The sequence below is a fragment of the Mustela erminea genome, chromosome 18, assembly GCF_009829155.1.
Source record: "Mustela erminea isolate mMusErm1 chromosome 18, mMusErm1.Pri, whole genome shotgun sequence".
Lineage (NCBI taxonomy): Eukaryota > Metazoa > Chordata > Mammalia > Carnivora > Mustelidae > Mustela > Mustela erminea.
In genome coordinates, this window is record NC_045631.1 from 54,285,296 (window position 1) to 54,309,606 (window position 24,311).

General features: G+C 50.7%; 1 protein-coding gene across 6 annotated transcripts in view; it reads right to left on the reverse strand.

Annotated features, from left to right (window-relative positions):
- SLC39A11 (solute carrier family 39 member 11) overlaps nt 1-22,741 on the reverse strand; it is a 321,511-nt gene extending 298,770 nt beyond the window's left edge. For 3 of the 6 annotated variants that reach the window (XM_032322350.1, XM_032322348.1, XM_032322354.1), the window contains exons 1-3: nt 22,632-22,741; nt 19,105-19,223; nt 14,469-14,507 (exon numbers count right to left, since the gene is read on the reverse strand). In XM_032322350.1, the coding sequence (XP_032178241.1) occupies nt 14,469-14,507; nt 19,105-19,212 (147 nt within the window). In that variant the 5' untranslated portion in view covers nt 19,213-19,223; nt 22,632-22,741. Of the gene's footprint in view, nt 1-757; nt 895-8,541; nt 8,599-14,468; nt 14,508-19,104; nt 19,224-21,089; nt 21,109-22,631 lie in introns of those variants that run through there. The other 3 variants (XM_032322349.1, XM_032322351.1, XM_032322352.1) reach the window with 3 other exon arrangements.
- Between the last annotated feature and the right edge of the window lie 1,570 nt (nt 22,742-24,311).

Below are 24,311 nucleotides of genomic sequence, written 5' to 3' on the forward strand. Positions count from 1 at the left end.
AAAAATCAAAGTCATACAGGTTAAGGAAACCAAGCAAGGCTGAAGCACGGAAGGTAAGAACTGGTGTTTCTCCCGGGCCCTTCCAAGTCCACAGTGTGGACACACCTACTCTCAGAAGGTCACGTGTCCCCAAGACAAGTTTCCAGGGAGATCACAGTACTGTTAGCCACAGAAAGTCGCCTCGCCTAATTCCTGCTTCTGGAACAGTGTCCTGAGAAGTCAGCCCACACACCTTCCTCTCGGGAGACCAGAACACACCCAGGACAAAGCCCATGAAGGTTCTGTTTCTCTGCCGCCCACGGAGCATGAATTAAGTGTCCCTGGGTCTTCGGATGTCTTCCCTGAGTGTCTGTTAGCAAACGGAATGAAAACTTAAGAAAGAGACTTTCCTCTCAGCCGGTGCGCATGATGCCCAAAGAGAGGCTGAGGAGCAGGACGGAGAAAACAGGACAAAGGGAGACCCAGCGTTGGGGGCCAGGGACTTCTAGAAATGGCAACAAGAAGGCACCCCACCACAGAAGAGGAATTCTGGTTGACCCTGGGAGGGTAGACTATCAGCAGGCATCACCTCTGCATGCATGGGAGGAGGTAGAGGATGGAGCAGCCATGATATTGTTCAGGCTCTTACCACCAAGAACCTTCGAACCTGGGTGGGCCTTGCAACCTGCTCTGGACAGTCAAACATGATGAGAGATTTCATGTAAGCTTCTGAGTCTAGGTCTCCAAGGCCTTCCAGCTTCCACCTGCACTTACTCACCTATGAGGCACCACGTGGGACAGAGACCCAGAGGACAGGTAGCACCAGGTGCCCATAACTGTGAGGGAAGGCCTCCTCTAGCCTCCAGCGTAGCTGTGCTGCCAGATGGCCCACCTTGTGAGTGACTGACGCAAGACAAGAAGAACCACCCAGCTGAGCCCTGCCAACACAGACGCATAAGAAATAACAGACTGTTGTTGACGTAAGTCACTTTGTTTTGGGGTGGTTCCTAAGTGGCTCAAGGAGTGTGGGGATGTCTGCTCTATCTTGAAGCATGTGGGCCCCTTTGCTATGTGCTGACCACCCCAACCTCCATTACACTGACTTTGGCAACAGCATCTCAGGTTTGCTTCAGAGAAAACATCTCTCCCCCTGCCCCATTATTCAACACTTTTAGTCTTTGCTTTTCATCTACCAGGAGGAAGAGGATGTGGGCAGTCGATGTGGGCAGTTGGCCCGGTCCTGGTCAATCAATACAGCACATCCCCATGGCAATGGGATTGGTGTCCAGGGATAAGCACACAACCCAAGTGACTCCCTGCCAAGGAAAGTTAATTCCAAGGCTGTTTAAGCTGGGGAAGGAAGACTCCTCCTCCTTATGAGGAGGTGAGACCGAGGGGATGTCGACTGAGTATCCAAAAGCAGAGCCACACAAGGAAGGAGGAGGCCAGGAAATAGAGAAACCCAGGCCCCAGTGACATCTTCGTATCTACAGGGTCTAGAAGGAATATCTGCGGCCAGTTCTATGCCTGGCTTTTTTTTTTTTTAAAGATTTTACTTATTTATTTGACAGAGATCACAATTAGCAGAAAGGCAGACAGAGAGAGAGGAAGGGAAGCAGACTCTCCACTGAGCAGAGAGCCCAATGCAGGGCTCGATCCCAGGACCCTGGGATCATGACCAAAGCCGAAGGCAGAGGCTTTAACTCATTGAGCCACCCAGGCACCCCTATACCTGGTATTTTAAATGCATGAGCCAGTACATTTGTTTTCTTCCTAAGCCAGATCAAACTAGATTTTCCATCATTCATGGCCTCCAAAGCCCTGGTCGAAAACAGAGATGGAGGGATTTATTTTTTCCACAGACCCTTTGTACCATTTGAATTTCTTGCCAAGTTCATGTTTTACTCCTTCACTCTGAAGGGAACTAGTTAAAGAACAAAATAACACAGCTCACTTAAAAGAACAACATATACAAAACGTACACAGGGAAGGTAAATCGATAATAGCATTAGGGCTCAAAGTTCTCTCCACAATGGGTTGTATACACAAGAGTGCTAATTGCCTGCTCCAGTTCCCATTCTCCCCCCTCCTTCAGGAACAGAATCCCACCGCTCAGTGGGGCACACTGCAGCACAGCTGAAAGACCATGTATCCTAGCCTTCCTGGCAGCAGGATGGAGTCTTCTAATAAGTTCTGGCTGATGAGCTGCAAGTGGACCTGTCAGGCAAGACCTGCAGGAAATCTCCCTCCCACCTACCATCTGGAGGGCAGATGTGATGACCTGAGCTCCAGCAGCTACCTTGGGCCAGAAAGACAAAGGTCTCCCTGTGGGGCAAAGCACTGAGCAGAAAAAGGAGCCTAGATCCCTGGGGACTCCAGCATGGTCTCTGGATTTCTCCTGCTCGGGAGGAGCCTTTCCTGTTGAAGACACCATGTGCGGGGTCTCAGTTACTCTCAGTCAAAACCAGAGGGAGCAGAAGGAAGCATCACCATCAGTATGACTAGCTGTAGGTGTCTGGTTGCCATGGAGACCACCCTGCCACACAGATTCCAAGGTACAAACCCACTCAAATGAGAAAGGCCCAATGTAAACTCCGGTTCCCTGTTTCTGGCAGAGATCCCCTCACTCAATCCGTAAGCCAGAAGGTGACAGCAAACTCTCCAACAGCCCCAGGGGGAGTAGTACAGTAGCTGTGATGGGCTTGAACCTCTCTGGCTGCCTGTGCAGAGGGCTGCCGGGTCCTCTCAGTTTTCCAGTGGAACTAGCCTTTGCTCTCTTCTTTCCTAACTTCCCTGCCTCTGTCTGACTGAAGGTGCTAAGGGGTCCATCCAGGCATCACCTAAAGTAATGTGAGAGCCTCCGATCCACCTCCAATCTGCCTCCGATCTGCCTATCCACGATGGCCTCTCCCTGCACAAGCCCTGCAGCTGTGCTCTCTGCTACCATCAGAATGTACTTCCTGAAAGTACAACTCTGGTTCTCTCACCCTCTCAAAACCTCTAGGGTCTCTCCATCAACCGAGACAACAGAGCTCAGGGGCACCTGAGTTGGTAGAGCATTTGCCTTTGGCTTCACTCATGATCCCGGCAGTCCTTGAATGGAACCCTATGTCAGGCCCCCTGCTCAGTGGGAAGTCTGCTTCTCCCCCTGCTTGTGCTCTCTCTCTCAGGTAAATAAATAAAATCTTTTTTTTTAAGATTTTATTTATTTATTTGACAGACAGATCACAAGTAGGCAGAGAGGCAGACAGAGAGAGGAGGAAGCAGGCTCTCTGCTGAGCAGAGAGCCCGATGCAGGGCTCGATCCCAGGACCCTGATATCATGAGCTGAGCCAAAGGCAGAGGCTTTGACCCACTGAGCCACCCAGGCGCCCCGATAAAATCTTAATTAAAAAAAAAACTAGAGAACAGAGCACAGACTCCCTTCCATGCAGCCCCAACCTACCTTCCAGGTATCACCTTCCAAACAAAGCAATCGCCATGCCTTCAACAGCTCTATGTTTTCCACGGCTGTGCTTCCAATACGTTGTGCAATTCATTTCCTTCCCCTGCTCTGTTCCCATCCCCAAGCTCTGCCTATTTTTTTCAACCTGAGTTTCATCCCTGAAGAAGTCCTCCCTAATTCCCCAACTAGAAGTAACCTCCGGGCCCTAGGCTTCGCATCACCTTGTGCACGTGACCTTCGCACAACCACATGCTGTCCCTTCTCACGGTGACAGGAACGCAGCCAACCGCCCCTCGAGGGGAAGGCCTGCATCGTGCTTCTTTACAGTCCCCCCAGTGTCTTCCATACAGTAGCCGCTGGCTAACGGGTGGGCGGATTGGCCTGAAGACAGTCCTCTCCCTGCTCCCACCTTCCAAGCAGCCACTCCCCAAGGAAGGAAGAAAATTAATGGTTATTCTGCAAACAGAACACATGCCTGGGCCATCTCTAAAACTGCAGGGGCCCTTCTCAATGCTCGGATGACTGGCTCTTCTCCCTTCTTGCAAGCAAGCCCCCCCCACCCAAAGCAATCATGAACCATCCCATGGAAGGCTTTCCACAAAGCATTTGTGTTAATAACATGTGTCGGGATTTGGTCTTGGCAGGCAGAGGCTAAAGGACAAGACTTAACCAATATTAACTTTGATCCCTTGTACTCAGAGTATCTTGCAAAAGAGCTGACCCTCAGCAAATGCTTTGTAATGTGATTTGTACTAGGATGTCTATGAAAAATGATTGTCAGTGACTTTCTCTTATTTAAATTGCAGCAGAAGACATTTAGCTTGGATAAGTTTCTAACAAGCTAGCTAAACACTCAATTAGGTTACCAAAAAAAAAAAAAAGTGGAACTTGCCTCATAAAAGTCTTGGGGAACAAGCTACACTCCCACCAGCTGTCTGGATTTGGTGAAACATTGCCCTGTCTGATGGCACAGGGTTGCCTGAGCTGACTCCCAGAAGGCCCTGCCAGTACCGAGATTTTTCAGACACAGCGTGCGATCTAATGAGGACTGTGCATCACGCTCAAGTTCTCCAAGCAGCAAGGATCCAGCCCTGCATCCTTCTTCTGCACGTGCCAAGGAGCCTGGAGGAAGAGCCCGAGTCCCCAGCTGGCAGCGGGCAGGGTCACCTGACCTACTGGGAAAGTAGCTCTGAGGACATCTGTCCCCTCCCAACCCAGGATGATGGTAACAAAATCAACCAGCCTTGGGAGCCAAGACGAGAGCCAAGTATGGGCCGGACCACCACAGCAGCCCGCGGCAGACAGATCTACAGCTGGGGACCAGAGGAAGCAGCCTCCCCCGCCAGGCTCCCCAATCTGGGTTCCGAGGCTCCCATCCTCCACACCCAGTGCCCCCTCTAACCAGAGCCCCAGCCCCACGCATGGGCTCTGATGGACTCTTAGCTACTTGGAACCTCTAAAGAGGGTCTGCTGCTTCCAAACACCAGCGCGTCCTTCCTTTCAGTGGTCCCCATTAGAACAGGGGCCCTCGGAGCAGGCTGTACAAGCAATCCCCAATAAGCTCAAGAAACTGAAAGCCTCAGCCCAGCCCCAGAGATTTGGATATATTATTCATCCAGGGTGTGTCTGGGGCACTGGGGCTTTTTAAAATTTTTCCAGATGCTTCTATCACGCTGCCCAAGGGGAGCCACTGCATCAGAACGAAGGGAGTTTCTCCAAAGCCAAAGCGAGAGCTCCTTGGAACTGAACTGCCCAGCACGTGAGGCCAAGTTAGCTCACTCTGCTAGACCACGGATGCTGAGGACAGTTGCCAGCTTGAGGCTGACTGGAGCTGGGAAACCTCGTTTTAGCTCACAATCTCAAATTGCACACTTTTGTCCTTGGCCATCTGTCTTGACATAGTGTGCCTTATGTGACAAGGAGATGGGCCCACATAATTCCCCGTGCTTCCCTGCACAGCCGCCCCTTGAAGATTCTTCAAAGGCCCACCCCAGCAAAGGAGCAACCGTGGCATGGATTTCAAGAGCCAAGGCCAGACCCCCTTGGGGAAAACTCCCCTCTGCCCCGCCTTCCCACCCGCCGACAAAACCCAGCTCCCCCAGGAAATCACCTGCTCAGGAACACCACACGTTCCAGGAACGTTCTGAGATCACCAGCCTGGGCCCTGCTGTGGCAGAGCTGTGGACACCTGCTCGGGCTGCTGGCGCTGCAACCAGGCCTCAGAAAACCCCATGATCAACACTAAACCGGGCGTCAGCAAACTTCTATAAAGGGACACATAGTAAATACTGTAGGCCTTGCAGGCAATATAGCCCTGTTGTGGTTCCTCACTCTGCCGTTACAGTGCACAAGCCACCACAGACAATGAGAACTAACAAGCATGCCTGGGTTCCAATAAATCTCTACTTAGAAAAACAGGCAGCGCACCCACCTCTCCACTGGATCGTAACTTCCTTAAAGACACACACCGTCTCCCAGCACTTGGCCAGGAAGGAAGGAAGGAAGGACGGACGGACGGACGGACGGAACAGACGGAAGGGAGGAAGAGAAGGAAGGAAGGAAAGGGAAATGAGAAATCATTTGGAAGGAATACCTAGTATACATTTATCAGGGAGCACTGACTCTTTGGGGCCCTCACATCTGACTTCTGACACTAAATCTCAAAGCCCCCCCGCCTTTTTTTTAAGATTTTACTTATTTATTTGACAGATCACAAGTAAGCAGAGAGGCAGGCAGAGAGAGACAGAGGAGGAAGCAGGCTCCCTGCCGAGCAGAGAGCCCGATGCGGGGCTCGATCCCAGGACCCCGGGATCATGACCTGAGCCGAAGGCAGAGGCTTTAACCCACTGAGCCACCCAGGCGCCCCTCAAAGCCTCCATTTTTTTTTTTAATATATATATTTTCAGCATAACAGTATTCATTGTTTTTGCACCACACCCAGTGCTCCGTGCAATCCATGCCCTCCCTAATACCCACCACCTGGTTCCCCCAACCTCCCAACCCCCCCACCCCGCTTCAAACCCCTCAGATTGTTTTTCAGAGTCCACAGTCTCTCGTGGTTCACCTCCCCTTCCAATTTCCCCCAACTCCTGTCTCCTCTCTAACTCCCCTTGTCCTCCATGCTATTTGTTAGGCCCTTTCTAAGCTGCTCATTTACACCCACTCTCACTTCCCCCTTCATGGGAACAGGGAAGGTTGCCCCAGACCAAGGGGAACAGGTATTCCCCAAGGAGAAGGCCAGGGGATAAGGGGGACACAGGAGTTCCCAGGCCAAGAGAGGGGCGCCCGAGGATGCACAGGGGAAGGCGGGGAACTGGGGAATCCAAGCAACCATTCAGGGGCCTCTGGACAGGCCTCAGGCCAGCTCCTTAGCAGAGGAGACAATACACTCCTTCACCCAAACGCTGTGCTATTACTTTCCATCACTGTAGCAGAAGGTAATGTATACCATTGCCTCCCCCATACTATGTTTAATGACATTGGAAATCTGAAGCATGAAATTGAAAAGAAAAAGCACAATACTAATAACAGTGATGGTCCGCGTCCTTCCTGAGTGCTTTCCTCCCCTTTCTCCTCTCTCCCTCCCTCACCTGGCCACCCCTCTTCCTGCAGCAGGGCTTGGCTTTCTTCCCAATGTCAGACCAAGGTCAGGAGGCACTGGGAAGGAAGGCCCTCATACTGTGGGCATATGTTACATCAGAAAAGGGGAGGGCCCGGGGACAGAGCTGCCACCATATTGCCCTTGTGCCCAGAAGAACCACTTCTGTTTGGGGTCCAGGAGCACCAAGTCACAAGTCAGTCCTGTCCCCGTGGTGTATCCGGCATCTCCTGCCCGTGCGTGGCAAGGTTTAAAAACACTCAGTGGAAGAGCGCCTGGGTGGCTCAGTGGGTTAAGCCTAAGCCTTTGGCTCAGGACATGATCTCGGGGTCCTGGGATGGAGCCCCGCATCAGGCTCTCTACTCAGTGGGGAGCCTTCTTCCCCCTCTCTCTCTGCCTGCATCTCTGCCTACTTGTGATCTCTCTGTCAAATAAATAAGTAAAATCTTAAAAAAAAAAAAAAAAAAAAAACCAACTCTCAGCGGAGACACATAAGTTTTCCCATTGTAAACTAGCCATCTGAGTCCTTTAAAAATAGAACGATTTGCAGAACACCTGGGAGGCTCATTCAGTTAAGTGTCTGACTCTTGATTTAGGCTCAGGTCATAATCTCAGGGTCATGAGATCGAGCCCTGCATCGGGCTCCACACTGGGCACGGAGCCTGCTTAAGATTCTCTCTCCCTCTCCCTCTGCTGCTTCCTACCCACCTCCCTCCCTAAAAAAAAATCATAATAATAATAAAAATAATAAAATGCTCTGTCATTCAAACCTTCAGGGCCCTGACCCCTTGACCATGAGCATGAGCACCCGTGTCTAGCAGCGTCGCTATGCAAGAATCTGGGGTGGCAAAAATGGCAGATGCCCTTATCCACCATGCCAAGAACGTGGAGGGAGGCTGGGAAGAGTCCTGGTTGGAGAAGAGCCTTCCCCATTTTTCTCCACACACCGTGCTACGTGTAGCTGGTCAAGTGAGACCCCAGGCCAAGTAGCTCCCACGCCAGTCAAACCAACCCTGTATTCCTCCTCACTTCGTGGCTGAGGACCAACCTCAAGGGCAATCTTAGCCCTCAAACAAGCCAGCATCACCTCCCCGGTCATGGCATCTCCGTGCAAAACCAGACAACCTGCATCGAGGGGGCCCTGGCACTCCTCAGTTCCCCAGACCTCGAAAAAGCCCATTTAAGAGAGGAGCTCCACTTTGGATAATGACCTTGATACGTCCCAAGTCATCTGTCCAATCAGTTATGCTGGAATGGGGTGTGTTCTAGGTCCGGGCATGGTTGACATCGCCAGCGGGTCATCCTGGGGCCCTCCATTCCTCTCGGGGTCATAAAGAGGAAAGTCATGGCTCAGAGAAACAGAGAGCAACGCTCCTGGCAGGAGCCCCTTGGAGCCCGTCTGCGTGATCCTCTGAACGCCGTGTCACGTTACACTGGCGGGGGCCCGGCCCATTTCAATGTTGTCCAAAAGATCTCACACTGAAAAACATCTCCATTAGGACATACCAGGCCTCCCTACCTTTCAGGCAGGAAGACAGAGAAAAGGTATCAAGCAATGACGGCACCAGTCCAGGATCTGTGGGGAAAGGAACATGAAAGCTAGGATTTCTGAAGACCTCCTTCAACGGCTGCTCCCCACACCCGGCTCTTCTCTCTCTACTGTTCACTCTGCAATAAACCTTTCCAGTGGATCCACCTGAAATCTCCTCCCTGAATCCCTCACACTACAATATGGGTCCATTCTGCATATCCATTTCTCTATAGAAATGGAGAACAGCTGGTCACCGGCATCCCTCCAGACTCCAAGGCCATCACAGAAGAGCATCATTAACTTCCAACAGGGAGCCAGTTATTTGGAGAAAATATTATTCACCATGTGCTGCATAAAAACAGATTCAGCCAAAACCTCCTTAAGAAGTTCAGGTCTTTCGTAAGAACCCGGCTCCCTATGGGATTAAATAATAGATATGAAATTGCCTCTTTGTGCCTACAAGTACGCTTCTTGATTGGTAGTCTGTCTCTCTCTTCTGCAGGTTCCTGGTCCTATTTATGCCACACAAGAGTTTCTTCCTTGAGAGAGAACATACACTGATTTCTAGTTAATATAAGCCTTGCCAAAAAAAGACATCAAAACCAGAGCAAAGAAAATTAAAACGGTGACCCTGGATGTCCTGACCTCTTCAAATTCATCTAAACATTTATCTTTTGGGACAGTGACTCAGATAAAAAGACATTCAATGGCATGGTTAAATTTGCCACAAAACAGGTTGAGTAGGTGAACCAAAACTAACCACAATGCTTCGCAATCACCTCACAAGCAAAGGACACATGCTAATAAGAGCTGGAACCTGCCCCTTCAACCATGTAGGACCAAGAAGCCCTCCACGAACCATCAAGGCCAATGTCAGTTCTCAGCAGTCAGCTGAGCTCCAGGAAAACTAAGGAGCTTGCCCAAGGTCGCACGGCTCAATGCTGGCAGCCCCTGACTTCTCATCTGGGTTTGGGCCTCAGTCTGCCCCTGTCTAGCAATTTTCGATTCTGGATAAGTCATTTACTCTCTCTGGATTTGTTTTCTGCTGGTAAATGGAGGCAACTGGACCAGACTTCAGCTGGGAGGCATCGTGGTTTACAAGGGGACGCCCTAAAGTCAGACTGTGTGTTCAAATCCAGACGGAGCTTATCTTGGGATCAGAATGATTTATTTACACTCCCTGTGCCTGACCCCTGCCCTGTAAAGTGGGGTAAATAACTGTCCTGCTCTGTGCCTCACACAGCCATTACAAAAATTCAATTAGATGGTCTTCGAAAAGTGCTCACTAGAGCACCTTGTAAAAAGTAAAGGTGCGATAAATATTAGCTATTATAATGGCCTAAAATCTTCTCCTGCTTTAAGACTCTAGGTTTCATTTTCTGCCTTTTTTTCTCCCCTCCAGTGGTAACATTTCTTCCCATGAAGTTCACACCTCAGGCAAAAATCAAGGGCAGACATGGGTACCGAGAAGAACAAGACAATGATTATTAAAGACTTCAAGACTAATTTAAGGAGTCAGGAGGAAAAGAAAAAAAAAATGCAAATGGATTCTATGAGGAGTCGTTTAAGGAGAAGTGATTAATGCTTCCAAGGCCCCGCTAACAAGAAAAAAACCACCTGTGAAATATCCTGCTAAGCACGTTTAAAATGCCATGTCCTTCGTCTTAGGACTCTTCTTTCTCGGCACACGATTATATATGGTAGAGATGCGTCACTCCAGGATTACAGCAGAGACGTATTTCAGCGACACATGACACAGACATAAATGTATACACAGCCGCCCATGAAAACGTGGACCATCAGCGCCAGGTATGATGGATCCCAGGCAACTGGCTGATGGCTAATTTTCCCTTTATTTTTTTTTTTTTTAAAGATTTTATATACTTGTTAGAGACAAAGAGAGCACGCACAAGCAGGGAGGGGCAGACGGAGAGGGAGAAGCAGAGCCCCTGCTTAGCAGGGAGCCTGATGCGGGGCTCACTCAATCCCAGGACCTGAGCAGAAGGCAGACGCTTACCGACGGAGCCACCCAGGCACCCCGCTAGTTTTCCCCTTTCAAGGTATTTATTCAAAGTGTCCCGGAGCTGTGTTGAAGGATACCAAGCACCATGGTACGTTTATCCAGGTACTGTGTACGTGCGTGATAAAAGTCCTCCAAGGATCTCCTCAGGGCTAACAGTGGTGACCTCTGGGAAGCAAGGAGGAGAGAGACAGGATGATCTTCTCCTTCTCCTTCTAACTTTAAGTACATCTTTATTTGTACACATTCCACTCTGTGACTAGAGACGATACAGCAAAATGCTGTAGACCGGGACTTCATGGCACCACCAACACTTCGGTCCAGAAAGTTCTTTGTGGTGGGGGCCATCCTGGGCCTTAGCCATTAGATACCAGTTTTGACAACCAAACATGCCAAATGTCCCCGAGGGGGTAAAACAACCTCCCAGTAGAGAACTACTGTCCTAGCTAACAGAACGGCCATATTCACTATAAATTATTCCACGATTACGGCTCAGGCCCCCAGGGCTCTGAGAGGCTCTACTGCCTTTTCCTTAGTTGGGGGAAGCATTTATGAGAACTCACTACTCGTCACCAAAGCCACTGAAGTTTCCTGTGTTTGAGCCTCAACTGTCTCCCACATCATGCTTTTACTCTGCTCCATGTATCTGATGACCCTCCAGGAGCTCCTCTTATGGAACTAGCTCAAGGTCAATTTCAGATAAGTAAATGCTATTTTCTTAAGAAGGAGAAGGAGAAGCAGCAGCAGTGCACACACACACGGGTAATTTTTAGAATCTCTTTTTTTTTTTTTAACCAACTACATTAAAAATCAGAAGTAAAACTATTTTGTTTTGGATCCTCATACTTAAATGACCACAATACAGTGGTCTGATGATTTCATCTTAAATGTTTGTTTCATGCTACCGAAGTCATTCTGACATGTCCCAAAGACTACTGTCCTCTGCTTTTGCTTGTTTGTTTCTTGTTTCAGTTCGGTTTTGGGGTTTTGCTAGGCAAATCTTACAGTGGCTTTTGTCCTCAAAGAACAAAATAGAGGGGTGCCTGGGTGGCTCAGTAGGTTGGGCACCTGCCTTCGGCTCAGTACATGATCCTGGTTCTCTCTCCATCGACCACTCCCCTGCTTGTGCTCTCTTGCTCTATCTCAAATAAATACATAAAATCTTATTTAAAAAAAAAAAAAAAAAGAGGGTGCCTGGGTAGCTCAGCAGGCTAAAGCCTCTGCCTTCTGCTCAGGTAATGATCTCAGGGTCCTGGAATTGAGCTCCATATCGGCTCTCTGCTCAGTGGAAGCCTGCTTCCCCCTCTCTCTCTGCCTGCCTCTCTGCCTACTTGTGATCTCTCTGTCTGTAAATAAATAAATAAAATCTTAAAAAAAAAAAAAGGAAAGGAAGGAAGAAAGAAAAGATCAAACTAGAACAGGAGACACAAACGCTTAGTCAAAAGCAGAAAGACAGCACAGAACAGAGTTTGTCAAACTCTGTATGTATGTAACCTCTCTGAGAATTTTTAAAGACTAGGTACCACCTCACTCCTTTTAAAATTGACATTTAAAAATATTTTCATCCTGAGTTTAAAGAGTTCCAAAAGATGTAATTTCTGGCCTATAAATACTGATTTCTTTAAATGAAACTGTTTGATCGGTCAATTCAATGCATCCACTGGGATCTAAATGGCAGAGGGTTTGGTTCCCACCATTATCCACCGAAAAATCGGTATAAATGAAACTGTACGTTCCTGTGTTACATACCGTTCTGTTCACAGGCTGTATTCTAAACACAAAAATGCACAAGCAAGCCCTTCTTCAAAAGTCCAAAGACCTCCATCACTCCTTTTTCTCCTAGACTTATGTTTAAATTCCATTTCCCCACAGAATTTCCTCCTAAAGCAACTTATATTTTATGCTAGACAGTCTATTATTGATTGCTTTATCCTACTTCTTTGCAATATAATTTAATTTTTAGGAAAATCCATGTGAGCCTAGGGCTCTAACTGCTTAAGCAACAATTTCCTGGATTGAGGTACCATTACAACGATAAGTAGTACAGAACAGATTGCTAACCACAAAAATCTAATACACTGTTTTATAATTATTAAGCATTAAAAAGTAAAATATTCTTAGAAATGCATATTTTCATGGATGGGGTCTTTTCCTTGTTTTTTCAATTCATCTGTGTTTCCACGGACAAATATTAAGCGGTCATCACTAGAATCTGACAGAGCTGGGAATCAACTTTATTTCTATTTTTCTTTTTCTCCTTCTTTTTCTTTTTTAAATGTAAGCAAAAAAAAAAAATGTATTCACAGAAAGAAGGGGATGGGAAAAAAATAGATGCTTTGTTACAATACTGTCATTTTGCTCTCTGAATTTTACCCAAATTACAGGCCCCAATCCCAGAGTGGGCCATCGTAGAAAACGACTTTTAAGGATCTCTCTGCTAACAACTGGATTACAGCCACAGCCAAAGGACCAGACAGTGCCTGCACCACTGGAGGATTTATACCCAGGATCAGAGATGCGAGGCCTCACTTGTTCCACACCAGCACCAACATTTCAAGGGTTCCCCTTACACGTGGAGATTTTGCCCCCCAGAGACAAGGTAATAAGGGAAGACTGTGTCTTTCTTTTGTAAAGCAGGGGAGGGCAAACATGTAAGGGAATGCAGGAAAGGGCAACAAGACCTCAGGGCATCCTCAGGCAGCACGGTTCTAGGGAAGACGGCCTGTGGACACCGAGAGCCTGGAAATGGATTTCCACCCGGAAGGCCTCTGTGTTCTCTGGAAGGTACACGGACCCCAGTCCAATGGCTGCTGACTTAGGTGACCTCCGGGAGACCCCAGATCTCCCGGACTGTACAAACAGGGCAAGGGAACCACATCCTAATCAACTGAAAGAGAAAACTACGTATTACATGACTTCTGGTGGGACGGACGTACTTGGAACACGTGGTATCACCAGGACACATTCATGCCTGGAAAACGGGCTCTGCAGTCACCATACCCCAGGGTCTAATGCCCAGCTCTCAGGAGTTCGGGGGGCTAGGGAACCAGACAAACAGCCCCTACCAAGGGAGCTATCAGTCAAATTCACAATGTGGAATACTCTTTGGGCATAAATGACCCATTTTCTCCAACCAATTATGGGAGTGGGGAAAAAAATGGGATTGTTCAAGAATAAAAGACACTGAAAAGATATAACAAAAAACTCAATGCAAGATGCCGATTCCAACAGAACAATTTTCGATGTCCCCTTTGAAAAAAAATGGAGGCGATCTGAACATGGACTGGGTTGCTAGGTTACAATGAGGAATTGCTAATTTGGGACAAGTATGACAAGAGGATTATGTTGTTAAAAAAAAAAAAAGTAAGTCATTCAGTTGGAGATGTGGATTGAATTTACAGGTGAATTACATGATGTCTTGGATTTGCTTTTACAGAATATTCCAACCTTTCAAGAAGGTTGGGGGAAAGTCAGAAGAAATGAGGTGAGCAAGTCAGTAATGACTGAAGCTGAATGATGGCTACAGGGGACTCTCTCCACCTTTTTTCACATGTTTGGAGAGGTCAATAACGAAAGGACTGTTCAGGGGAAGGGAAAGAAAGAATATTTCATTAGCACCAAGGAGAACCTGATAAGGCCCTCTTGAATACCATCATATTTCACAAGTCCTGAGACAGCTGCCTAATAAGAAAGCAAGCCTCCCGTATGGTCTCAGAGGCGGGGGGCATTCAATAAGCAGGCCAGCAATTAGGGGCAGAGATAAGAAGGGGACTGGAGACCACAGAGATGCATCTAGGTCACACGGGGAGAGCCTAGAAAATCCTCCTTGGCAGAGAAATGTCAGAATGAACACGTCTCTGTTTTGTTTACATCGCTCCCACCACATGTTACTTACCCCCGCGGCAAAGCCAAGACTTCCATCCAAGATCCGCCTCTGAAAATATAAACAAGATGTTTCAGATTCTAAGGGATGTTTCTGGGGATAAAAGGAAACCAGAAGACCTCAGAGAGCTACATGAATAAAGACGGGCCAGGCCCAAGGTTGCCAACCTGTCTGCAGGCCCGGATCAGAGCCTTTATTAACATGGGCCAAGAACCAAGGGGAAAAAAAAATTGTTTGAACCTTCTATCCATCCCACAGCCCCATCAGAGTGTTTTTCAGAGACGCTTGGCTTCCACCAGCCCATATGTTGCCTTTGACCTGGCTCTCCCGTGAATCATAACTATAAACCTTTAGCCAAGTAGCTGGCCTGGAAGATGGAAATTGACAAGTGCTCATGGGGACCCTGCGGGCCAACCCGAACTCTCCCATGCTGCAGCTGGGGGCCCAAAATGGCGCAGCCACGTTGGAAAACGAACCGGCAGCAACCACTAGCAGGGAACATATGTGTCGCTCTGACCCAGCAGGGCCACTCCTGAGCACTGAAATCACCACCTGACAGCAATGCACACTTGGATTCACTAAACACATGCACAAAAAAGCTCTCGGCAAGCAGTACTTGGGAGAGCCAAAACCAGAAGCCACCCAGATGCCCACCAACAGGAGAATGGATCCATCAGCGAGGACATGGTCATACAACAGAATGCCACATGGCAAGGAGAACACGCACGACGTATGAACGAGGCCCATCAACAGGCAGGGGCAAGGGCAAACCAGAAACTAAACAGAGTGGAACCAGCCAGACACAGAAGAGCCCATACGCCGTATGACTGCTCCATTTATACGATGTAGAAACACACAGAAAACTGATCTCTGCTGTCAGAGATCAGGAGAGGGGCTGTCCTTACAGTGGAACGTAGAGTTGGGGGCTAGGGACTGGAAAGGAGCCTGACAGGCTGCTATGGCGGGCCACTACTGTTCCAGTTCTTGTGTACTAGTTTCACAGGAAGCTGGGAACAATCGCCAAGCTGTGAAATATGCACTTTTCTATATGCATTTTATATCTCAATTGAAAAACATTTAATTTAATAGTCTAAGTTAGGGGTATCATCTATAGCCACATGGACATGTTACAGGCAGGCTGGGCAGTTGAAGGCCCCACTCTTTGAGCCTCCCAATGAAGCTGGGTAGCAAGGAGCACTGGCTCAGCCCTCTCCCACCTCTGAGTGGCCGCGGGGTGCATGGAAGGGTCTGAAGCCAGGCAGCCGTACAAAGGACAGTCTTCTCTAGGCGCGCCATGACAGAAGCAAAGCTGGCCCGACCTAATAATTTAATGAAACCAGACAGATCTAATAAAGACGCCAGGGAACATTATTCGACCAGCATTCATTCATCTGGATCCTGAAAGGAGAAAAATGATACTTTCTTAAATGTCACTAAAGCCTTTCTTCCACTTTTAGACATTTATTTCAAGAAACTCATCAGGTATGTGCTCAAAGGTTTATGTTCATCAAAAAGGTATTTCCAAAAAAAAAAATCAAGAAAAAAGGACATAACCTAATTGTCCAACAGTCGAGGAATGGTTAAATGACACTGGAGCCTTATGACAGAATGGGACACAGCCAGGTAAGTAACCCAAGTGATCAAAATAATCGAAGGCATCAAAAAGCCATTTAGTGGTGCAGGACGAATGCTTATGATATCAAGTGAGGAAAACTGGTTATAAAACATTACATACAATTTGATCCCTATCATGTAAAGAAACAGGCATAAATTTGCATATACTCAAATATAACTGAACAAATCTGAACAAAAAGATCAGTTTGCTTTTGTTTTTTTTCCTGGGAAGTGGAATCAGAAACTTTTTTAACTGTTTATTGTTTATAGCAGTAATGTCCACAATAGCCAAACTACGGAAAGAGCCCAGATGTCCACTGACAGATGAAGAAATAAAGATGTGGGGAGGGAGGGGTGGGGGGGTGTGTGTGTGTGTGTGTGTGTCATTATAGCTATAAACACTATGGAATATTACTCAGCCATCAAAAAGAATGAAATCTTGCCATTTGCAACAACATGAGTGGAACTAAAGGGTAAAATGCTAAGTGAAATAAGTCAGTCATAGAAAGACAAATGATTTCACCCATCTGTGGAATTTAAGAAACAAAACATGAACATAGGGGAAGGGATGCAAAGGGATGGAAAAAATTAAATAGGATGAAAACTGAGAAGGAGGCAAAGCTAGACTCCTAACTCCAGGGCACAGGCTGAGGGCTGCCGGAGGGGAGCTCCAACTGCGGGGGTGGGGGTAACCCGGGTGACGGGCATGAAGGAGAGCACAGGACGTAACAAGCCCTGGGTGTTCTGTGCCACTGAGGAATCCCTAATTCTACCTCAGAAACTAATAGACAATAAATAAAAATAAATTCAAAAGAAATTTTTGTATTTTTCTTTAAGCTTTTCCATTCTTTACAAGCTTCCTACAATTAAAAGCCAATTTTGAGTGAAGCTTTGGAGAGCAGCAGCGGAGGGCAGGGTGTGCATGTCTACTAGCCCACGGGGTCCTTGCAGCAGCCCCCCTTAGCCGAATGCAAGCACAGGTGTGCTCAGGGCATCAGAGCACATCTCTGTGGGCTCCTGTCTCCCAGCAGCAAGCCTCACGCCCACTTCCTGTGCAGAAAGGGTTAACATGGCCCACCCCAGCCTACAGCGCGCCATCGTGACCAGCTCCCGGCAGAGTCCTTGGAGACTGAGGCTCTCGAAGGTGCCCTGGGTGGACACATCCCGCACGTGCTGCTGCAGTTTTGTTGCTGGGGGAAGGAGACGGCAGGGCCCCTCGCCGGAGGGAGGGAGCATCGGAAGCCTGCGCACCCATTTCCCCAGACCCCGCCTGTCTCTTTCTCCTGCTTGGGCAACTTCACTTCCTTCCAGCGTTAAATCTTAGCCATGAGTAGGACGACAAGCTGAGGGGCATGGACCCTTCTAGGGAGCCACCAAACGTGGTGGTGGTCTTGGGAACACCTGCACGCAGAAGTTTTCAGCAACTCCTCCTGATCTCGGTGGTTACACTAACACGAGACAAACTAGGGGCTCTGGGGCTCCAAAGGGAATGGGAGCACCTCTGTGAAGAAGGAAGGCACCTCGTCCCTCCGGAAGAGCCCCCCCAGCACCGGCGGGGGCCCCACACACCCACCGCGCAGCTGCGGTCCCCCCAGCCCTCCAAGGGCAGCCCCATCCAGGGCGGCTCAGGCCTCGCCTTGGTGAAAATAACGGGGGAAGATAAAACTATGGGCTGCTCTGCCCTAGAAGGCCACAAAGAAGGGACCCCAGTAAACCTGGCATGGGCTGTCGTGAAGGAGGAAGAGGGACACGTGACCCGGAGCCCTCCCCTCTGCCTCCTGGGTGTTTCTCACTCAGGGATCAGCTTTCCAAAGGTTCCACCACCTGTCAACAGCAAGCAGGGGATCCAGGCTGGGTGCCCCCCCGGTTCTGTGTCTGACAGGCTCCGGACCTCCCACGGAGGAGAGCGGTGGGGCGGGGGTGGAGGTGGGGGTGGGGAGACGGCGGATCGTACGTGACATCAAATACCTGTCTTACTGGTCTCTAACACAAGACCGTCGGGCTTGCCAACTTCCTACACTGTGTCACTGTGTTTTCGTTTCCAGATCCGGCTCACGGCATGTTTAAATGGATCTTAAATCCCTTACTCGCTTATCACTCCGGCAATGTCTAAGGCTGCCCGCTGCTCGGTGCAGGGCGTTTGCCTTCCTCCAGACACAGATGGACGGATGCTCGGATGCTCGAGGCCTATGGCCCCAGGGAGTCAGGGCTGGAGAAAGGAAAAGAATCTCAGGCAGGTGAGGGGGGCGGCGGGGGTTGTGGAGCAGCGGGGTGGGGTGCGCGGCGTGCATTGTGGGGGATGAGGGGAGAGTGCAGGGGCTGTGAGATATGTGTGCGGGGGACGTGAGGGTGTATGGGATGTACGGGGTGGGGGACATGGGGTGTGCATGTGGACGCGTGGGAATATAGTATGTGTGGGGTACGTAGGCAAGTGTAGGGGAGGGGGAGGGACAGGATATAGGGGCACGCGGGGGTGAGGGGGTGTATGCAGGGGGTGAGGCATGCAGGCACAAGGGTGAGTGCGGGTGCTGGGGGGGATGGGTAGAAGTTGTGCAGGGGTAGGGGTGGGGAGGCGTGGGGAGATGAGTCTGTATCTATCCCAAAGGGGGTCAGGGAGGGAATGAAAAGATGAGATAAATGAGAAGGGGAACAGGTACCCTTCCTTCCTCCAAGGGTCTACCAACGGTCCAGCCAGCTCAAGGACACAGGGCAGGGCGGCCCAACAACCGAGCTGAGCACCTGCGCCAGGCCTGAAGGAGACTTGCCAGAAGCTAGAAACCATGCCGGGGCCAAGGGAGCCTAATAACGTGACAACCCTTCCTAGTCCCTTCACACCAGGAGGGGAGCAGCAGCAGACACCTGCTCTCCTGGCCTAGTAGGGAGAGGAGGAGAAGCCAGGCCAGAGAACAAACACCTCCTGTGCTGGGGGGCGTGGCCAGGGGCATGAAAGGGCTCGCTAGCCGCCCACGGTTGTGGTTTTCCAGCTTGCTCAAACTCCCCCCCAAAACCTCAGACCCGAAGCAAGGCGACTCACCTGTCCACTAGAGAACACGAACACGAGAGCTGCCCCGGCTGCCGTCAGGCCCCAGGTGAAGAAGGTTCCCAGGAGCGCCTGGAGCACAGAGCTGTGGCCTTGCAGCATGCTGGAGACGGCTGTGTGCAGAGGGACAGGAGATGGTCAGCCACCGGCAGACTATTGCAGGGACGCCCCCACGCGCTAGGGAGCCCAACACCCTCCACCTGGGCGGGCCTGTCGTCTGGGTCATTGCGATGCGCCTCTCGGCCACGCCATCCCTCAAGGGCGTCCAAGACCGGGCTCAGGCCCAGCCTCTTCATCCAGGCCCACCAAGAGTCAGAAATCACCCAACCCTGAAAGCACAGACCTAGGGGTACTTAGGGAGATGCCAGGGGAGCCCACGGAAGAGGTCAGAGCCTTAGAACACAGTTCCAAAGAGAAGCAGCTCCCAGAATGTGGATCCCTTAGCTGGGAGGAACAGAGCTCAGGAGGGTCTGATTACAGCCTTCCAGCACATTCTGCCTGCTCTAGCTGCGCTTGTCCAGCATTGGTTCACGCCCCTCCGAATACAGGCGACCAACTCGGATGTCCTCTTGAGGCTCTCCCTCCTAAGTCCTGACCAAACCTTCAATGGCTCCCCACGAAGGATCCCGCGGCAGCTCCCCCATGACTTGCCAAGGGCAGTGGCACCAACTGTCACCCAACCAGCCGACCGACCTTTCAACTACCCCCTGTGCGGGTACTGTACTCTCCCTCGGCCGAGTCCTGAATGGCGCCCTCCACAAGTCCCAGAGGGTCCTGGCTCCAAGCCACTCTTCACCTGGTTCCCTCCCGGAAGGCTGCCTTCCTTCCCTCTCTGCAGTCTGTGGACCCAGGGCACGTCCTGCCGCCCGCCTGGTGCCAACGTGGACTCCATGCTTTCCAGACCCCCTCCGCTCCCCCCCCCACCGCCCATCTGCGGGGCCTTCTTTGTCTGGGCTTGCCTCCTTCATCTTTGATAGCATTCGCTGAAGAACAGGGAAGATGCCTTTTCACACTTGGCACCCCTGCAAAATCGGGCTTCCTCGCATTGAAAAAATACTTGCTGTATCGAAAAGGGCCAGCTTACCTGGACAGGACACTCAGCAAGGACAAGGAGACGGAGCCATACGTGGCATTTCCCCATCAACTAAGCACACCACTGCCGACATGGAACTTACACCACTGCCCACCAAGGAAAGAAAGGGAAGTACTTTCCTCTTGATTTTGCCCAGAGAACCTCCTCTAGGCTTTAGCACGTTTTCAATTCTAGCTCTGACATGATAGGGAATCAGACTCTGGCTGTGGAAAGTTACAGGGCAGGGAAACCCATCTGTTGAAGAGCACTGTGTTCTGGTACACAAACATCAGGGCTCAGGGCCTCATCATCTCAAAGGGCTCATTCAGCAGCCCACTGGTCTTCCAGCACCCATGGAGCTGGACACATCCCCAGTGGGCTCAGCCCTGCCAGGTCCCAGCACTCTCGGGCCAACCCTGGGCTGGCAACTTAAGAGCTAAAGAAACTGACTCTGTTGACCCTACAAGGAAACTGTGGCAGAGGGTGGACGGGGCCGGGGACCGGGGATTGGCGGGGCCTCATGCCAAGAGGCTGGGCAGCACAGCTCGGATTCCAACCTGGTAAGGCTGTGAATCTCAGCAAACCCAGGTGAGCCCAGAGGAGCCCAGGCTCAGCTCTGAAGCCAGGAAGCCTCTAAGGGAAACAGCCTCTATGGGTTCGAACTGTGCCTGAATAAAACGCAGGACGGTGACTATACCAAATAAGGAAAAAAATATATATTTTTTTTAAAAACCCGCCGATCTACATGCTTCATCTTGTTACGTGTCACCGTAACAAGAGTGGTCGTATTTGTTTGTAAACCAGGTCTAGATCATGATGCAACATTCTACTTCTAGCTGCTTGTGGATAAAACCGGAAACAGCATTGACAAAGAAAGGCATATAGCTATCATACTCTTAGTACTTACCATCCAAGACAGATCGTAACAGAAAAACAACTTTTTTTTTTTTTTTTCCAGTATTGAATGTGCCTTTTAACAGAACAGAAGAAGGGAAGCAGTTTCCATTTGCCAACAGGCCAAAGTCAACGTGGGGTTTATGGGCCAGCCCACAAGAGAGCTCTGGGTGTTCTGGGGGCCTGTGGGAGGGAAAGCACTACGCTAGCCTGTCTCCATTTCCCTGAGCCCCTGAGACGTAAGGAAAAGGCACAGCAAGGCCAGGCACATCCTTTCTATCCCAAGAATCACAGTATTTATCAACGATAATGCCAGCCCATGCCTCTGGGGAGAAGTTTCTTCCATTTGCTATTTTGAATTCTCACTACTGGAAGGGTGACCTGAGTTGGTACCCCGCCTTGGGAAATGCAGGATCTCAGGCCCCTGACCGGACAGTCCGTGACTTGCTCAATCAGAATCTGCATTTTTTCAAGTTCCATGAGGGTTTCTCACACTTGTTGCCGTGGAAAGCAATGGTCAACAGAGACCCAGAGCTTTGAAAGTGAGTTCTCCTGCCCTACAAGGGAGGGACTGGTCAGGCTGACGCGGAGTCCCAAGAGAAGGAAGTTTTCTCAAACAGGTTGCCCAGTAGCACCTTGAGAACAAGAGAGCCAGTCGCAGCCCCTCCAAATCAGCTTCCGCGACGGGGCTCAGACCTCCTTGTGAGCCGGATGTTAACAGACAAACCTTGATTAATCTGCGAGAGGGAGGATGATTCCCTGCCCCCCCCACCTTTAAAGATGCCAACACCTCCCGACCTGTGTACACATTCTGCTAGAGACACGCAGGAGGGACCCCTGCCCCATACGGGATTTCTCCATGTTCTCTCCCTCGCAACCTGTTGCCCTGCTTCCAAGAGCTTCAGGATGTTGGTGATGTTGCCGAGGTGGGAACAGCACCCAGTGCAACTCCACACATACACGCCCCGACTCCACGAGGGGAATCCGGCTATGAGGGGAATACCGCAAGGGGACTCGGGTTTGGGCCCATGGGACTGCAGGAAAGTTCTCTGACACCTCACTGCTCAAAGTGTGGTCCTCGGACCACGGACCCAGGGAAGGGTCAGCCATGCACAAGCTCGGGCCTGCTGCACGGTCCCCAGATTCCCAGTCAAGTTCTAGAGGCCATGCTGAACCCCCAGAAGGAGCGGGAGGGGGCGCAGAGGGGCCGGACTGTAGCCACCTTGCTCCCAGGGCTGGGGACAGGGGGAGAGGGGGGGGCCATGCCCACCAGGAAGCACTGAACAAAGGGGATTTGGTGAGCCACTATCAAAGGCAGGCTGGTCCACACCCTTCAGCGGACCCTAGCCAGGGTCAGAGGGGACACCGGGCAGCCTTCCCCTCCTCGGCCACCTGCCACAGCCGCCCTGCTTCTCCTCCGACCCCCTCCTCGACCCCGGGGGACGCCCCCTTCCAAACTCCCTTTTGCCCTTCCGAGTCCCACGCTCTCCTGCTGGCCCCAGACCCCGCGCCTCCAGCCCAACCAAGGCGCTGAAGGGAGAAAAAGCTGACTCACTACGGTGCCCTCTCAAGCCCCCACTCCACTTCCATCAGCCCCGCAGCCGCTGGCTCGCCGGCTCCACTCCCGAAGTCACTTCCTGCTTCCCTCCCCGCACACGTGTCCCTCCAGCCACCAGGCCCCGCCCACCCGCCGCGACTGGCGGATCCAGCCTGAAGAATAAATTCTCTGGTTCACAGCCCTCTGCAGGCTCGGGAACAGGTGGGGCGGGTAGAACAGAGTCCGGAAGCCAAGCAGAGAACATTCAGCAGGCAGAAGACTCCGCAGACTCCTATGAAGCCCCAGAAATCCCGGAGAGAGCGCCTTGTAACGTCCCCGGACATCATTTGTCACTGCACTTGGCGGCTGATTCTGAGGCCCTGAGTGAGCAGCAGAACAGGACGTGTTGGGGCGGGGGGGGGGGGGGGGGGGGGGGGATGGGGAGGAGGGAGCTGAACTTTTCTACTATTAGCATCCTTCTCGGGGTCAGTGGCCCTCAAACTATAGCTCCCATCAGCATCCCCAGCAGCAATGTCAAAACCTCGCTGAGGTTCTGGTTCTGGAGGTCTGGATGGAGACCAAGATTTTCTGTTCGGAACTAGGATTTGCTGACGCTGTGGTCCTGGGAACCCCTCTCTGAGAACCACAGCTGCAGGTCAAGGGCTTTGCTCTCCAGGCGCTCTATAGAAAGACCAGAGGGTGGAACTTCCGGATTGAGCCAAAAATGAAAACAGGGTGCCCTGTTCAATTTGAATTTCAGATAAACGACAAAGAGTGCTTTCGTGTCAGTGGGTCCCGGGCAATATTTGGGACATACTTAGGCTAAACACGTATTTCATATTTGTTGTTACCAGAAATCCTGATTTTAGCCGGGCATCCCATATGGTAGCTCATGAACCTACCAGAGGGTAAGCTGTTCAGAAAAACTGTTCATTGTCACAGTGGCCACAGAGCAGGGGATCCCATAGGAGCCGGCTTCTGTCCAGCAACAGGCGGCCACCCACGCCGACGACGGCCCCACCTGCGCACACTGTGTCGGGAAAGAAGGTGGCCTGGTGACTGCCAGATGCTCTGTTCCCTCAGGAGATTCTCAGACTCAGCTGTCCAACCACAGACCGAAGGGGCTTCCACAGCAAGGATTTACGTTCTCACATTCTAGAAGCAGAAGGCCAGGATTGGTCCAAGATCAAGGTGCAGATCTGGTCCTTGGTGAGAGCTGTCTTCCTGGCTTGCAGACAGCGGTCTTCTCACTGTCCTCGAGTGGAGAAAGAGAGATCTCTCTCCCTTCCTCTTCTTTCTTATCAGGCCACCAATCCTGTCACTTGAGGACCCCACCCTTATGGCTTCATTTAAGCTGGACCACCTCTGAAAACCTCTATCCCCAAATGCACCCTTCCTGGGGGCCGCGGCTGCAACAGGTGAATTTCATGGGTGGAGCCCTCCTGCGTGGGATCTGTGCCCTTCCAAAGGCGACCCCAGAGAGCTCCCTCACCCCTTCCGCCATGTGAAGACACATGAGAAGTCGGTGACCCAGGAGAGGCCCCTTCAGCCCACCACGTGGACACCCTGATCTGGGACTTCCAGCTTCCAGAACTGTGACTGTATGCGCCACCCATGTGTTTGTGGCATCTTGTCTCAGCAGCCCGAATGGGTGGAGATGCTCCATTTTACAGATAAGGAGACTTAGGCTCAGGAAAG